Source organism: Ailuropoda melanoleuca, chromosome 2, assembly GCF_002007445.2.
Source record: "Ailuropoda melanoleuca isolate Jingjing chromosome 2, ASM200744v2, whole genome shotgun sequence".
NCBI classification, from domain to species: domain Eukaryota; kingdom Metazoa; phylum Chordata; class Mammalia; order Carnivora; family Ursidae; genus Ailuropoda; species Ailuropoda melanoleuca.
The window spans coordinates 101,406,118-101,422,782 of record NC_048219.1 but is presented as its reverse complement, the minus strand read 5'-3'; the positions used below and the strand labels follow the sequence as shown (position 1 = coordinate 101,422,782).

The 16,665-nt window shown below is 39.7% G+C and overlaps 1 protein-coding gene across 9 annotated transcripts in view; it reads left to right on the top strand.

Annotated features, from left to right (window-relative positions):
• Window positions 1-16,665, top strand: part of INSIG2 (insulin induced gene 2) — a 32,123-nt gene that overhangs the window by 7,046 nt on the left and 8,412 nt on the right. For 7 of the 9 annotated variants that reach the window (XR_004623437.1, XM_034654423.1, XM_034654421.1 and 4 more), the window contains exons 3-5: window positions 6,914-7,038; window positions 10,260-10,426; window positions 10,608-10,707. Coding sequence is in view for 8 of the 9 variants with exons in the window: in XM_034654423.1 (XP_034510314.1) it covers window positions 6,914-7,038; window positions 10,260-10,426; window positions 10,608-10,707 (392 nt within the window). In the remaining variant the exon portion in view is untranslated. Of the gene's footprint in view, window positions 1-2,307; window positions 2,437-6,913; window positions 7,039-10,259; window positions 10,427-10,607; window positions 10,708-11,893; window positions 13,710-16,665 lie in introns of those variants that run through there. The other 2 variants (XM_034654424.1, XM_019803421.2) reach the window with 2 other exon arrangements.

The following is a 16,665-nucleotide window of genomic DNA, read 5'->3' as shown; positions in this document are numbered from 1 at the left end:
CCACAGACTCTTTTGTGCTCTCTTGCAGTCCGTTCCCCACCCCCGGCCTCAGGCTTCCACTGATCTTTCTGTCCCTAGATTATTTTTGCCCGTTCCACCATGTAATATAAATGGAATCACAGAGTAGGTACTCTTGTGTCTGATTTCTGTCTGACTTATGAACTTTAAAATTTTAAGTCGTTATCTAGTGGTTCTCTCTCTCCTCTAATGGGTGCAAGGTACTCCAACCACACATTGCACCATTCCTCCAAGATACAATCCTAGGAAGCTCATTGTCTTCATTTGAATTAACGTTTCGCTGTGGGACGACCTGGGCAGAAGCAGGATCATTGCATGACTTCAGAAAGTTCTTACTGCTCCAGCTCCCTGGTGCAAGACACCCGACGCTGATCTCACATCTAAAAAGGAAAGAGACCTTTGGTTGTGTGAGGCAGTGTTACTGCACTCCAGCTTCACGCATTCCCCAGCCTGCCGTAGTCCATTTCCATCTCTGATTGGCTTTCAACCGCCGGGATCCAAAGAGAAGCCAAGATTCTGCCTGTGTCTGATGATGTGAGAAGAATTCAACTTTCCTTGCCCAAAGTTCCACCCTGCCTATTCCACCCCAGTGAGACATCCTCCACCATGCCAGTGCTTCGAACCAAAGCATGAGGACATGTGCCAGCAGGATAGCCAGCAGAAATACTGTCTCTAGAGCCAGGCAGATGAGCCCAGAAGAGTAGTCCCAGAGAAACTGGACTGGCCCTGATAGGTTTCAAGCAGCCATCCTAATAAACTTTGACATGTCCTTGGCACTGAGAGCCTGGGTAGGAGATCCTGGGGTAGCTGTGCCTACTGTTCTCCCCACCCACCCCCCCAAAGATCTTCCTGCCCAGAGAGCTAGGAGCCCTGAGTACTACTGACTATGTTACTGGTTTGTTGGTATGAAATACAAGCTAGCTTTGTAGGGGCCAACAGGCAAAGAAGCCTGTCTGCATGGCAGGCAGGTGGCTTTGTGTCTAGAAAGCTTTGCCTAGCCAGTCCAGCTGTGGCCAGAGGCTGTTTTTGAATTTGAACTCCCTGAGCCCATCTGCAACTCTGCCTCTGTTCTCTTGCATTCTGTTTGGTTTCCCTTTAGTTTCCTAGTAAGTGTTCCTTTTGAAAAATTAAAAAAAAGAAAAAAATTTTAGTCTTAAAAGAGTCTTGCTTTCCTTCGGGATGAAGCTTTTCACTTCTTGATTTTGTCTTTTCTTCAACCCACCTCATGTTAGGTCTTACTCTGAATTATTTTGATGGTCATCGTCACTGTGGTTTTAAGGGTTAGATGTGTGTGTATTATGGCCTTGTTTTTGAAGTAGATGGAAACTACTCGAGTAATGTTACTCAAGTTAAAACTTCGTGTTGTTATTTCTTAGATATTTGTACATGCTTTTTTTTGGTATCTTTTTTTCAGATGTAGTTTAAGGATAAAGAATAGTTAAAGAGATTAATAAGTAGATTCTCTTTGCTTAAAGTCATCCTATTTCAGTAGTTATTTTAGATCTTTTTTGGTGGACAAGATGGAATGGATAAAGTGGAGCATTTCAGAAAGCCTTCTTAATGCAGAGCTTCCATAATGGATACTTTTTAGCTTTTTCTAATGACTGAGACCAATAGATTAGTAACATTTTATAAAAGAAAGTAATAGAAGGAAGCTGTCATTGTGTGGTAGAAGAAAAGTCTGATCAAGGGAGAAAATTGCTTTTTGGAATGTCCGTTTGGTGTCTCATACTTAAAATACACCAATACCTTGCAATATAATGTAGATCCTTCTTGACTTCCATCCTTGAGCTAGAGTTCGAAGGGGGAGGAGTTAGGTGTGAGATGCTTTAGAATGACCTCGTGGAACCTACTGGACAGTTGCATGGATGGAGAGGCATGTTGTGGTAAGGTTTCAGTGTGGTTTATGTGTCGATGTCTCTATTACAATATTCACATTAAAAGTTTAGAAAGGCAGTGATTCATAGTTTCCCCAGGGTTATTGACATTTTCTGAGAGACTAGGCAAACTCATCCAAATAGAGGAGAAAGCATAAGTGATATTTTATCATTCTCTGTTGTGTCTGCTAGTCCTCATGTATTTTCTTTTCTTTCATATAAACTCAAAAGAGAAAAATTAAGTTTTCCCATCATCCTTTTCTAGTTTGTTTATTTTCTTGTATGGTATAGCTGCTATCTGGCTACCAGGTGAAGCTTTTTGGGATTTAGAAGAACATATCTTTTCAGAATAGACAAAAGGAAGGTCAGGGGAGAGAAACTATTACTTATTGACTGCCTCCTAATGTTCTAGGCACATCCCTTAACCCCAGGGATCTGTAGAGCAACTTTGGGAGTGAGATTTTGGCGTTGTGCCTGCTTTGGGGGAATGAGGAACCTGAGATGAAGCGAGGATGTCATTGAGCCCAGAGTCTTGGAGCCGGTGAGTGGTGCAGCTGGGTCTGGCGTCACAGGCTGGAGAAGGGGAAAGAGGAAGCTGCTCACACTTCCCCTCGACTCAGGGTGCCTCTCTTGAAGCTTGCAGATGAAGTGCCAGGCATGGATGGGACATGCTGTTGTGTGTTGGACATTTGTGGCTGGGGCAGGAGAACTTGACTGAGGTTTCATTGTACCTCCACTAAGGAGAGGAGTAGGGGCTGCGTCTGTCCCTGTGGCTTGGCCACTTTCGCCACAAACTCATATTTAGGAAGGAAAGTTCCAAATGTTAATGCCACATTTCAGTTACTTTGTCCCTGCTTTCCTTCCTTTTCCCAGCCACTAGGTTTGGCACACTTACAAACCTAACTTCATACTTCTCCATTTGGGGGATTTACGTTTACATTTCTGGCTTAAGTGTTTCTCCTGAAAGCAGTGCGTTCCACGAGGTATCTGGGCACACAGAAGTAGAGAGGCATTTGGAAATCTAGATTCCAGTTAACTCTGCTACTGATTTTGTTGGGTGAGTCGTGGCATTTTAGTAGATGAGAGTGAAGATACCAGATTTGTGGAAGTTGTCAAAGGTGGAAAATGGATTCTTGGACCTCCTGCCCCCAATTTTAAGGACAATATCAAGGAGATAAGAAGTTAATGATATAAGAAACATAGTGTATACAAGTTTGTGTGTGTTAGAAGTATGTATATGTTTTTGTGTATATGTGCTTGTATGCATTTTCAAAACTCTCTAGGCTTTTACCATCTTAAGTCAGAAAAACTGATAATTGTCCTTTGCTTTTCCTATCCAACCAATATTCATAGACAGAGCAGCTACCTTCTGGAGATTCTCCAGAATCGCCACTTTCTACATGCAGACAGAAGGGTCCCTGGCTATTTGCTGTCTTCCCCTATCACCTAGTGCTGGAAAATTTGGTAGCGGTGCTTCTAGAGGGACACCCAGTAGAGAACTCTGGTACAGTTCCTTTGATCTCATTTTCCTTTTCTTAGTTCTCTATTTTTAATTTAATAATGGCTGGTGTTTCAAGTTGATTAACTTCTCAATGTGTGCAGTACATTAGAATCAGAGTTAGAAACCTCTTGAACGTTACAGAGGCTGCAAAGGCATCTTTCTGAGGAATGAATAGAGGAAAAAGATAGCCATCATCATGTGGGTAAAATAACTAGGGAAATTGACTTGAAAATCGCAAGTAACCAAATTATATTCATACCTATGAAACTAATACTTAACATAAAAAGAAAAAACCAAATCTTTCCAGGTTAGCCAGGCAGTCGTTTACCCAGTTCCTGGAGAGCCCTGCAAGACTCCTCCTGCTCTCACCTCCCAAGTTTCCATGTTTCCTCTGTCTCTTGGTTCAGGCCCTCTACCACTCTGATGGGAATTTTCAGTTGTCTCTTTTTCTGCTTCTAATTTTGTACTCCGACCACCCGCTACTCCCCTCTCCCCATCATATGTTGTTGCACACTCAGCACTGTAAGAGTGAGCGCCTCTCTCTATCTACTACAAATGCAATGGCATTATTTCCTGATTCCCCGGTGTCTGCAGGGTAATCTCTATAATATGACCCTTGCCAACTTTTGTCTCCTTCAGAGTCTTTCTGAAGCTCCCTTTTTGCCTAAAGCTTACAATTTCCCAGTGATAGTGGGTATTTTGCAATGTCCATGCTTTCCCCCCAATTTTTCCCTTGGATTAGAAAGCCCTTTCCACACCACTGACCTGCTGAATTTGGCTTCTGCCTCAGGGGCCACCTTTTCTGTGCCACTTTCCCGACACTCCAGCACCCTCCCTCTACTCAGCACATGCCAGGAGAAGACAGGGCCGCCCACTAGGCCCTGTCAGTGCCACCCCTAATATGTTATTGTATTGAATTGTTTCTGTGCTTACTTTGAGGGTGGGATCCCCCGCAAATAATCAAGAACCAGACATATTACAGGAGCTTAAGGATTTATTGAATGAAACATTGCCTATCCTGTAGTATTTTTCCATGAAAGTCCATCTCATTCAATTGCTGTGTTTTTTCAGCCCCTTCTCCTTGCAAAACATTTGATTTAACTGTTCCTCTTAGTGCATCACTGAATTAAACACACTACCCTGAAAAAGTGATGACTTAATACTGATGTTTTACAAACTTCTTCTGGTTTTGGCTTGGTATGCTGTAACTGGTCACTGGGAAGTGACTTAAATCTATCCCAAGAAATATTATTTTGCATCAGAGAGCCCTCCGATTAAGCAGGGTGATGTTTGCATATAATGTTACACAGGCATGATTTTAACAATCTCTTGTTAAAATAAAAAAGTCGGGAGAGAGAGAAAAGAAGCCCAGACATACTTCTGCTGAGCTCTCCAATGGTGGAGCCTCACTGTGCTGAAGATATTGCTATCAGACTCTGCCATGCCTTTATTTAAAGGGAAGGAAGAAGACATTTAATGGGAAGTGACAAGCTTCCTCGAATTCTCCTTCTCAGTGAGCAGCCAAGAACCATGCATACTCAATGGATTTGATTTTTATTGGCAAATCCCAGGGTTGGCAGCATGGCAGTTTAAATTCCTTTTTGTGTTTTTGCTTTCTCTCCTCAGTTGTCTCTCACTTGTGAGTCTGACATCACATGCATACAAATCTAGTCAATTTTACTTATTTATATCTTTGCACACACGTCAGTATTCTCTATGTGATAATTCTTTACCTATGGCTTCAGCTGCTGAGGAAAATTGACTTGGAATGCCTGATCTTAGTTGATTTTTCTCAGCAACAGGCAAAGGGAGGAGAGAGAGGGAGAGCGAGAGTGAGGAATGACATGAGCTGTTAGTTTCATGACCCCTTGAGAAAAAAAAAAAGAGGTAATATTCATTTAGATGTATTTCAACTGTTAGGCATGCTTGTTGCCATTTTAATTTTGTAGGAATTTGGAAATGCTGTCAGTTAATCTCCCAGGATTTTAGAGCCGAGCCTTTTAAATAGGAATATGATCTGAAAGTTTTAAATTTACTAATAGCTGTTGGAGGTCTGCATTGCCGAAATTCGTTGTTAATCTCTTGATGGTCTGTGAACCATCTATACTCAGCAGAAGCCTTACTCAGAAGAGCACTTTCAGATTTGTGGATTAGAGCACGCATACATCCTTGCAGCCACTCACCTCCAGGTGGAGGAGTGGCTGTGAGGCCTCTTTTGAATACTGCTCCGTTGGTATGCTAGCCTGTGATTTTTGGTATTAATTGATTTCTCTTTTCCTTAAAGATTGAGTGCATCATTTGTGAGATATAGCTAGCCAGCACCAGGCGGGGGGTTCCTGTTCCTCAGGCACTCAGATGTTGGTACAATAATTTCAAGAGACATCGTAGGTGGCACTGGACATTTTAAACATTGCTTTTCAACTGGTGTGACAATTGTGTCTTTATTATTTAATGGCAACATAACCGTCCTGTTTTTTAGTAAGATTAGCAGGTCAAAGCTGCCTAGCTATTTCCTGTTAAATTTAATCTGTAGAAGTGCATTTTCCTTATAACTTGTTGAAGAATGTTTTGGTTCATTAAGGTCTTTTTGGTGCCTAACTTAACATTAAAAATCTTCTCCCATTAAATGAATAAAATGTTGAAGTTTGACAAGTATTTTAATTAAAAATTGGGTGTGAGTATTTGGAGTCTCAATCATAGACATTTTGCCTACAGTTATCATAATTTTATGGTTAACAGTCAAGGTGTTCTTTCCAAAACTAAGAAATGTACTAAAATAACTTCTCGTTTTTAAGAGTGAATTTAAATTTTAACCGAAAATGTATAGTTCTTAAAGATTATGTTTCCTAAGTGTTTCTTTGTGCAGAGTGAGGCTTTCATGTAGATTTCTATTGCAAGTTTCCCTGTTTGGATATGACCTAGAGACTCATTAGAAGGCCAGGGGGGTGGGGAACGTCAGGGCACAGCACTGGGCACAGGAGACAAGCTGGAGGCCCTCAAATAATCTGTAGAACAGAATGGCCGTAGCCATCCGAGCAAACACTCTGTGTGGAATGACCCTATTGTACTCATTTACGCTTCCAGCTTCTCTTTAGACAGTTTGTGGCATTTTATAGCACGCTTCATGGTTATGCAGTTCAGAGAGAACATTGCTTAACTGCCAGCTGGTTTGATGTTTTCAAATCTCAGAGATAGTAATAAGTAGAGAAGTAGCAGGAACCATCTAGTCCAAACTGCTAAATTGTGAATCATACACTGAAATAGTGCTCTGCCAATTATAATTTGGAATACTGTTGTAATCATTTGCAGTGCTTTCTGCAGGGGTGCTGTCTTTTTTTTTTCCTCCCCTCTTTCCGGAGGTGAGTTTAAAAATACCAGTGATTGATGTTAAGTAACTTGGGAGAGCTTTTTGAAACAATCTTTCAAATGCTTGTGGGGGTTGTAGTGACTCTTTTAGCTTAAGGTTTGCTACTATAGCATTGGAGATGACTTAATTTTTTTCTCCTTGTCTCCACAGCTGTGATTGGGTTATTATACCCCTGCATTGACAGGCATCTTGGAGAACCACATAAATTTAAAAGAGAGTGGTCCAGTGTGATGCGGTGCGTAGCCGTCTTTGTTGGTATAAATCATGCCAGCGCTGTATCCTTTCCGCTGTAACGAAACGCATAATCACAAAGCAGCTCCGACAATCCAAAGGTTCAACAGTCCCTTGCAACTTCACTGTTGTCAAATTGTGATATGTCCCCTTAGCGTAAAAAGAACGTGTGCTGTATTGTTGAAACACCACAATAGCAGCTGTGTGGTTCCTGGGTGGGGGATAGCCTCCCATTTAAATCCCGGTGTTTCAGGACCACTGAGAAACTTTGCACGTTTAAACGTTTTGCATGTTTCTCTTAAATTAGTTACATCATTCTGTATAGTTTCGGTAACTCTAAGATTGAAATAGATACATGTTCCAAGGATTTCTTTTGTCTCTCTTTTCATTTAAGACTTCCCAGGAGGACTTGTGGTTTCAGGTGCTGGCTGTTTTTTGGTTTATTTTTAATTTAAGGAGCCTATAATTTTTTCCAAAAAAGACTCATCTATTGGTTTTAATCAACGCCAGCAAACTGCGTAAATGTTCTTAAAGGTGGCGTAAGTGGAAATGTTCAGCTTAGACATTGGCCAAAAAGAACATTTGTTCCTAAGGAACATATTTTTAAAGTTTGATCGTTTATGGATTCTGGCATTTTATTTTGTGATTAATGAGTATTTTTAGAGTATCCCAGCTGGAATAGAGGTAAAGTACCTCTATTTCCCTTCTCCCGTCTATCTTCTCCCTGATACAACAGAAAAAAATACCCACCCCGGAACAAAAGTTTTTGCCCTCATAAGATTTTCATCCTGTCCTCCTTCCTGCTGCTTCTCTTCTTCTCCCCCACCCCTGACTTTGCTTTGTAGAAAAGAGTCTGTGACTGACTAGTTCAGTCCTCCCTTTCCTAGAAGATGTGGCTTAGAGAGTGGAGGGGGGCAGGAGCTTTGGTGCTGGGAAGAGCATGCAGTGCGGGTCGGGCTGCCCAGGGTTCCTCTTGTGGCTCTGCACCGGGCTCACTGGCTCTGCACCGGGCTCACTGGCTCTGCACCGGGCTCACGGCTGGTGGTTAGCTGGAGAGAGGGTGGGTCATGTGGCAGGTGGATTCTTGTGTCTTTTATAGGAAGTACTGAGCTGTTTTGGAGAAGTTTGAGAGAGGAAAAAAGGCAAGTGGCAAGGTCCTCCATTCTGTAGACACATTTGCCTTTCTGTTCCCAGTTGTCCTAGCGCTGGGGGATCTGTGAATCTGGAGGCCCCTCAGTGGCGGTTGCTAGTTTGGTTTTGCATTTCCTTTTGTATTAAAGAATTTCCCAACATGTTTATCTTAGTGAAATCTTTGAGATTTAGGATTTCATAACAAACAAATCTAGTGGTTGGGAGGGTTTAAAAAGATAGACTCATAGAATATTGTATCTGGAGGAGAACATAGAAATCACCCAGTTCCACATTTTCTTTATAAAGATAATAAGACAAATGAAAGCTAGAGGGGTTAGTTACTTTGCCAAGGCACTCGTACTGCGAGGCTGGGACAGAGTTGAGACTAGACCCCAGAGATCCTGGCTTGAGTCTAGGAAGGGCTCCTTCCCCCATTCAGGGGCCCCCTAAGCATGTAAATTCCCCTCCCAACTGATGGATTAGACCATTCTATCCCAGATGTTTCAGGTGTTTTTAAATAGAGAAATTTATATAGCCTTTTCTGGAATTTAAAAACCTTTATATATCTAATTTAAATTTTTTGCCTCGGTCATTCTTTTCTTTCTCTGTCAATGAAATACTTGAGTATAGTGATTTTTAACTGTTCTGTCCGCCCTTGAAGCAAAATCCAAAATGTCTGCAAAATTTATAACATAGCCTTAATAATATTAGGTTCCCCATGGTACTATTTTTCAGTTAGATGTATTTTACCTGTTTACCCTAGAAACCTTATTTCCCTTTGACCCTTAATAAAGTTAATTTAGTTATCAAAGATAGAACTCAGTGAATATAAAATTCTACTCTTTTTAAGAATGTTTATTACACAGAAAAATCAGAGCATTATAACCTTTTCCCTGGAGTGTTAGGTATAATGCCTACTAACGAATAAGAAAAGCTTTTGCAGAAAGCATACCATATATAGTGGGTTTCTTTCTTTCTTTCTTTCTTTTTTTTTTTTTAATAAATCAAGCCTAATCAAGAAATGACCTTGAGGGAATGGCCAACAACAGCCTTCGGATGCTGAGAAGTAAGCAAGGCGGGTGTTGGAGGTACCAGCTGGTGTGGTAGGGGCGGGGGTGGGTGGTAAACGACAGGATGTTAAAGGAAGTGGGAAATAGTTTCATATGCATTTTTTGAACTTCTCCTCTCTTCTCTGTAGTTGCAGGATGGCCAGTTAGTTTGGCAAGCTATCTAGTCTCCCCTGGGGAGCTGGATATAGAGCCAAGATGTGGCCTTTGGGACATAGATAATGCCCTTTTAATGATACTTGAAATTAATTCCTTTAGTGTAATCCTCTAGCAAAGAAATGAGAAAATTGAATTTGTGAAGCTTCGTTTTGCCCAGAGTTTTTGGAGTAGAAAAGGGCCGCACATTTGTGAATAGATGTTTAAGTAAGTGACGGAAATAAAATATCATTTGAGCAAACTGTCCTATATCAGAAAGTCTCAGGCTCCAAAATAGCTTGGCAGGTTGCAAGATAATGTTCACTTCAAGGCTTTATCCTCAACAAATTAAAACTAGAACAGTTGACATAATAGAAAGGGATACTGTGTCCTTGGTCCTCTTGTTTCTGAACTACATTATTATAAAATGTGTCTGTCAGTAAATCATATAGAGAATGTGGTACCCTGTTAAATAGCTGTCAGCTCTTCTATTTTCAAGTTCTTGTATGATTCGCAAGTAATTCTGAACCTGTTTGAGAAGTAATATTGGTTTCTTTTTTAGCAAAAGTGTGTTCCTTTAGCAATACTGTGTCCCAAGACTTCCGGTTACAGTTTTAGTAAAGAAAGCATATCTCAATAATGGGTCTGATCTTATAATTGTGAGTGTAGACAGAGGGTTTTTTTGGGGGGTGGGGGGAACTACAAGTAGGTGGGATCTATTAATGAAATATCATGCCCTCTGTGTATCTTTAGTAAATATCAGAGACAGTTTTAATCTCACCCAGTGTCCTGCATTGTATGAAAAGACTGAACTCACTCTAGAAAAAGGAATCAATTCCCGTCTCAACAGTAACATCTCCTATTTTAGAAAAATGAACAGGTGGTATTATTTGGTTACAAGTTTTAAGATGACTCTTTAACACTGATCTCAGAAAGTGGATTTTGATAACAACATACAGTTGTCTCTTACACTGGCTGCACTCTCCATTGGACTATGGTGGACCTTTGATAGGTCTAGAAGTGGTTTTGGCCTTGGAGTAGGAATTGCTTTCTTGGCAACCGTGGTCACTCAACTGCTAGTCTATAATGGTGTTTATCAGTAAGTATTCTTTTCGGTGTTTGTTTGCTAAAAGAAATAAATGACAACTGATTTCAGAATTGAGATTTTAAAATTGGGTTAGCCACTTTAATGTACAGAATAACTATTTCCATTGTAATTTTCTTAATAAATATCATTGTACTTCCTTGGCGGGTTGTTAAAAACATTTCTGTTATTCTAGATATACATCTCCAGATTTTCTCTATGTTCGTTCTTGGTTACCGTGTATATTTTTTGCTGGAGGCATAACAATGGGAAACATTGGCCGACAACTGGCAATGGTAAGCTGATGCTTATTTCATCTGTTATTGAGATGTAAGTCAAGTTTTCTCCAAGCCAAGCATACTAAAAGTGGAAGGAACCACTGGATAGAAAAGCTAAAATGTGTTCTGGGTAAGGTGATAGGACTTACCCTCCTATTTTTTTTTAACTAATCTGTAGGTTTCTACTCTATCAAAGAGAAACCATTTTAAAAGTGAAAAGCAGCATTACTAATAACTATGTTGCTTCAATAGATAGAAATTAAGACTATCTCTGGCAAATCAAGATGTTTGAACATTTTAGTTAAGAAGAAGAAGGACACTGTTGGTCACCCCGGTCATGGATGGCAAGGGTCGGGGAGCAGCATTCAAAGGCCACAGCAGTTTCATAAATAAGTACTGTCTCTTGTGTCATTGTAGTCAGCTAGGAGAATTGAGTGGCTTAGGTGGGTGTCTTTTTTTTTTTTTAATAATATGTTAGTGACCATACAGTACATCATTAGTTTTTGATGTAGGTTCCACGATTCATTGTTGGCGTATAACACCCAGTGCTCCACGCAATACGTGCCCTCCTTAATACCCATCACCGGGCTAGCCCAATCCCCCACCCCTCTCCCCTCTGAAGCCCTCAGTTTGTTTGCCAGAGTCCATAGTCTCTCGTGGTTCATGTCTTTTTGATAATCTGGCCACCTGATTATCTTAAGCCCGTTTCCTTTATCTTGAATTATGGGTGCACATCTGTAGCTGTACTTCTAAAATACTGTTTTGACCAGAAGGTTTTGCTAATATAATAGATTTTTTTCCCCCTTGAAATTGTAAAGTGATTTGAGAAAATATTACCTGAATTCACCGTATCAGTTCTGTCCTTAAGTTCATGACCTTTCTGTTTCTGGTTCACCTTACCAAACATTCAGAGAAACCTATTTTTCTTCCCTTCATGTTGTAGGATTGATCTGAATCATACTGTTATTATTTGCTTGTAATGCAGAAACCTTGTCTTTTGCCTGCGTTTGCTATGTCTTTTTCACTTCTCGACTGCGAACTTTCTTTTTCCCTGTCACATCTGTCATTTGCTTCTAATCCTTGCATAACTCTCAGATTCTTTGACAAATAAAGTGGACATATGTGAATAAAGTATCAATTTCTAGTCTGTATGGAAATTGCTTTCAAAATAAACCTTAATCTGTTAACCTTTTAATTTTTACAGTATGAATGTAAAGTTATCGCAGAAAAATCTCATCAGGAATGAAGAAGGCAAAAATATATCTTTTGTACAGAAAAACAAGATGCAAAGGGCACGTAAATGATAGCTATATCAACAAAGCTTCGGACTGTAAAATTGCCAGGATGCAGTTTTTCCCTTGATTGGTGTATATATATATGTGTGTGTATGTGTGTGTGTGTATGTGTATGTATACACACACACACATACACACACACATACTTACATGCATATACATGCACATATGCATATATTACTGCAATCTGTGATTGCTTCATCTGTAAATCAGTTACAAACCTTGATGTATTTGACTTAAATAACTATAAAATATATATGCACTACATTAAACAATGTGTTCATTAATAGATGAAATTTTTTAATTAATTTTTTTAAACATACCATATATTGTATCACAGTGTTGATGTGCCAAAATAATTCTGTTATTGTCATGCAGAGTATAAGAATGCTTGAACAGTTTATACACTTAGTGAAATAAAATAAGAGGAAGCCAGAAAAGAGAAAGAAAAAGAAAAATGGAAAGCTGGTGTATTCTCTTTTGCTTACTGTTGTGCCTTTTCATTTTTCTAATCACAGCAGTATGAGTTATGGGTGCCCTGACATGTGGTTAGTTCCTATTTTAATGTTGTCTCAGAGAGCTTGGGGTGTTTTAATTGGTAATGAAAATGAACTTCCATAGCACATTTTCAAACCTGCATTACTGGAGAGCGTCCAAAAAAGAATTCTGCTGGAGGTAAAAGTGATGAGCAAGAGAGGGTTATCAGCATTAAATTGTTTTAAGTCGAAGTCTGCAAGACTATATGTAATTAAAAGAAGGCACCATAGAGAAATTTAGCTGGAATAAATACATTATAGAAATACCAAAATGACCTTTTTCAGTGCCACAAATTGCTCAATGATATTGTCATTTGCGGTACAGTATCCCATTGCTTTTGCACATAGAGCACCCAAGAAACCCCAAACAGATCGAAATGAAGTTTCTAATTCTCTTGGGTTCTATAATCTGTTGGGTTCCATGAAGCAAACCACATTAGCCGGGCTGGGTTAGTCACTGACTGTTAGTGAAATGCCATCTGGGGAATGGATGAGCACATGACTTTTTACACGTTCATATGTCCATTAGTGAGCAGTTCAAGCCTGTTGCACAATGGCTTGAGATGGCTTACACTGTGCATGTTAAAGATCTCAATAGCAGTTTCGTGCCTATCTTTCCAACAATGGGAATCATTTAAGTGTGGTTTAAACATATTTTTGGTTAACTTTTTCCCCAATTTTTGTTTTTGAAATTGATGATAATTGTCTGATACACAAGGGTGGAACTTACTGCTTACTTTGGGTTTGTATGTGTTTGGGTGTGTGTGTGTGTGTGTGTTGGATTGAGTGAGAGAATGTACATGTAGAAATGTATGTGCATGTGCCCATGCTCTTGTAATATGTCAACTAGATATTTTTTAATTTTTGGTTTTAAAACCATTGCTGTCAGACTGAGATCTTGTATGCCAAACTTTAATCTGCTTTTACATTTTAAGGCTGAAAGTGTGAAGATCCTAAAAGGATTTCATATTGAATATATGTACACAATCTTAACGATAGTGGTGGTAAACATACTACTATAATTTATTATTCTATCTTCCAGATAATGTTATTCATTTAGAACAAATAAGGTATATTTTTAGAATCAACTTTGTAAGGACTATAAATCTTTAATAAGTTATAAGGTCTATGATGTGTTTACTTTGAATATTGCTGTTAAAAGCAAGGTGTATTAAATATATAATTATCATCTTGGTTAAGAGTCTTTTTTTCTTCTTCATGCTAAATCTTAGAATCTAATACTGAGAATTAATTTAATAAAATTAACATGTATGGTTGAATTTGCTAAGAAATAATGTAAGGAAACCAAGTCTAATGTTACAAGGATTGAATGATTATCACTTGGGAATTGTCAAATTATTTTCAGATCATCTAGAAAATAAGAAAAGATATTAATGGCAAAAAATAAAATTGTTTTGGTATTTTGATAAGCATATAAATATATTACATCCATTTTTTTGCAACAAAAGAAAGTGGTCAACATCTTTTAACATTGCTACATTGGCAGCACTTCCTTTTATTAAAGTTCTGGAAAGCGAACACTTGAAAACTGAAACTAAATTCTACAAAAGCACAGGAGAACAATTAAAATTAACTAGCCAGACTCCTGCTAATACTTTTGTTATAAAATTTGTTTGCAGTGAGCTATTTTACTGCAATCAAGGGGACTGGAACCTCTTCGTGGTGCATACATTCACACGTCTGGTATTTTCTAGGTGGGATCCAGACGTGGTCATTATTAAATAGCTCTCTAATCTTTTTGGCTTACTTGCCTACACAATGAAGTACAGCTGACCTTTGAACAATGTGGGAGTAGGGGCGCTGACCCCTGCACAGTCCAAAATCTGAGTATAACTTTTGACTCCCCCGAAACTTAACTACTTGTGGCCTTACCGATAACATAGTCGATTGACACATATTTTGTGTATGTATTATATATTGTATTCTTTTAATCAAGATGGAAGAAAGAAAATGTTCTTAAGAAAATCGTAAGGAAGAGAAAATACATTTACAGTACTGTACCACATTTATCGAAAAAAATCCACATATGAGGGAACCTGTGTGGTTCAAACCCGTGCTGTTCAAAGGTCAACTGTGTAATCTTTGTAAGGGAATTCTTCCAATGATGGTCTGTGTGTAAGTAGAGTCCTAGCTTTGCGCGTCTGGAAGAATCTGCTTCGTTCTCCCAGAACAGTTTAGCAGGCCGTAGAATTCTAGGTTCATAGCTTCCCCTCTGCTTCCATTATGTTGACTCATTGTTTATGCCATCGAATATTGCAGACAGGAAATCTGCTATTAGTGTAATTTTCTTTCCTTGGTAGGTAATCTTGTCCTTTCTCTCCAGGAGCTTTTACGCAATATTTTCTTTCTCTTCAAGGTTACTCAGTTTCACTTTGACTTGTTTAGTTTTAGATTTGTTTTTACTTTTCTAGCTTGGTATTCAGTATGCACTTTCATTCTATGTGCTCACGTCTTCAATTCTGGGAAAATTTTCAAGCTGGCTACATATTGGAATCATATGGGAACTTGTAAAAGTATGCTGATGCCTGGTTCCCACCCCCAGAGACTCTAAAATAATTGGCCTGGGGTCATGCCCTAAACATGAGGATTTTCATAAATTCCCCCAGGCAGTGTTAATGTGCAGCCCACATTGCCATTCACTGGTGTAGACGAGTGTAAGATGAAGGGAATGTTTGAGGTGAGAGAGAGATCATAACTCTGGGGACGAAGAGTGAGGGACACATTGAGATACATTTTGGACCAAGTCATCTGAACTTGATGACTTGAGTGTGAAGCGTAAGGAAGAAAAGTGTGACTTAACATTTCTTCCTCGGAAAACGAGGTGGATGGTAGTCCCATAAACCAAAGAGGAATGCAGAGAAGCAGGTGAGTGGGTGAAGTTAATGAGTTTGATAAGCTGAGGTGGAGCTATGTCCAGGACATCTGATGAAGATGTGTCATAAGCAGTTGAACATTTGAGTCTGGGCTGTTGGATGTAAATGAGGGAGCTTGTTGTTGTCGTGTGGCCATGATCTTTGAAGCTGTGGAGGGGGATGAGATCCCCAAGGATCATGTTACAGCAAATGGAGACAAGATCTGAGTCTTACTGGCATGCTGGCAGAAGAGCTGGTGAAGAGGTGGAGGGGTGTGGTCAGAAGTGGGAGGAGAAATACAAGAGCGATGTGCTTGAAACCAGAGCGAAGGCAATTTCTGGCAGAGGGGAGCTGGTAGTATGGAGTGCAGTCGGAAGGAATTACTAACCTTAGAGATAAAGGAGATGTATCTGATTGTTTTAGGTTGAAAAATGCTTTTCCTAACCTATTTTATCTTAACATTTAACGTATTTCGTTATATACCAATAGCTTACAAAATATATTTGGGACAAGTCTGATCATATACTAAGTCGTATTTAACAAGTGAAGGGAGCTGGGGTTAGCTAGAGAACTTTGAGGGAATGGTGGAGATTTGGACTGCCTTTATGAAGAATGGACACAGGGACAGACTAGAGATAAAGAATTTCTAGATCATTTTGAGGCTGTCAAGGACTCAGGTGAGGCTCGAGATGAGATTCTTGCAGTGGAACCAATCGACATGGTTGTGCCATGTCTGGGGGGGGCTCAGTAGCCCAGGAGTTTAGGGCAACTGTGATGGGATAGACTGATTCTCATTGGGAATTTATTGGAAGACATGGCACAAAGGCTATGTGAAAAATGAATGGAGGCACCTAACGAAAGATCAAGGGATCTTTTATCATGGGATCCAGGCAGATTGGGGAAGGAAGTTGAATCAGCAGGGCTGACCTAACAGTGTGAAAGAATGAGGTAAGCTAAAAGCACTTCCTGCCCTGAGGTTAAAAACCCTTTTTCACAAGAAGGGTTCTAGGCTTGGGGGTTTGTAGTCAGGAATTTTGTGGAACATTTCCAGATCGGGAGGTCCAAGGTGTGACGTAAACAACTTTGTTTACATAGTTCACCAAAGTGGGTGGAGATGTGAGGCAGCGGAGTGGAGACCCAAAGCCCGGGCGACCAGCTGTTACAGCAGTGTTGGTGTTGCCTGGAATGATCTCAAAGGTCAGGTGGAATGGACGGTCTTATCTATAGTCCTCCCAGCCATTTGAGTGAAATACTTATCCAGATGCCCTGATT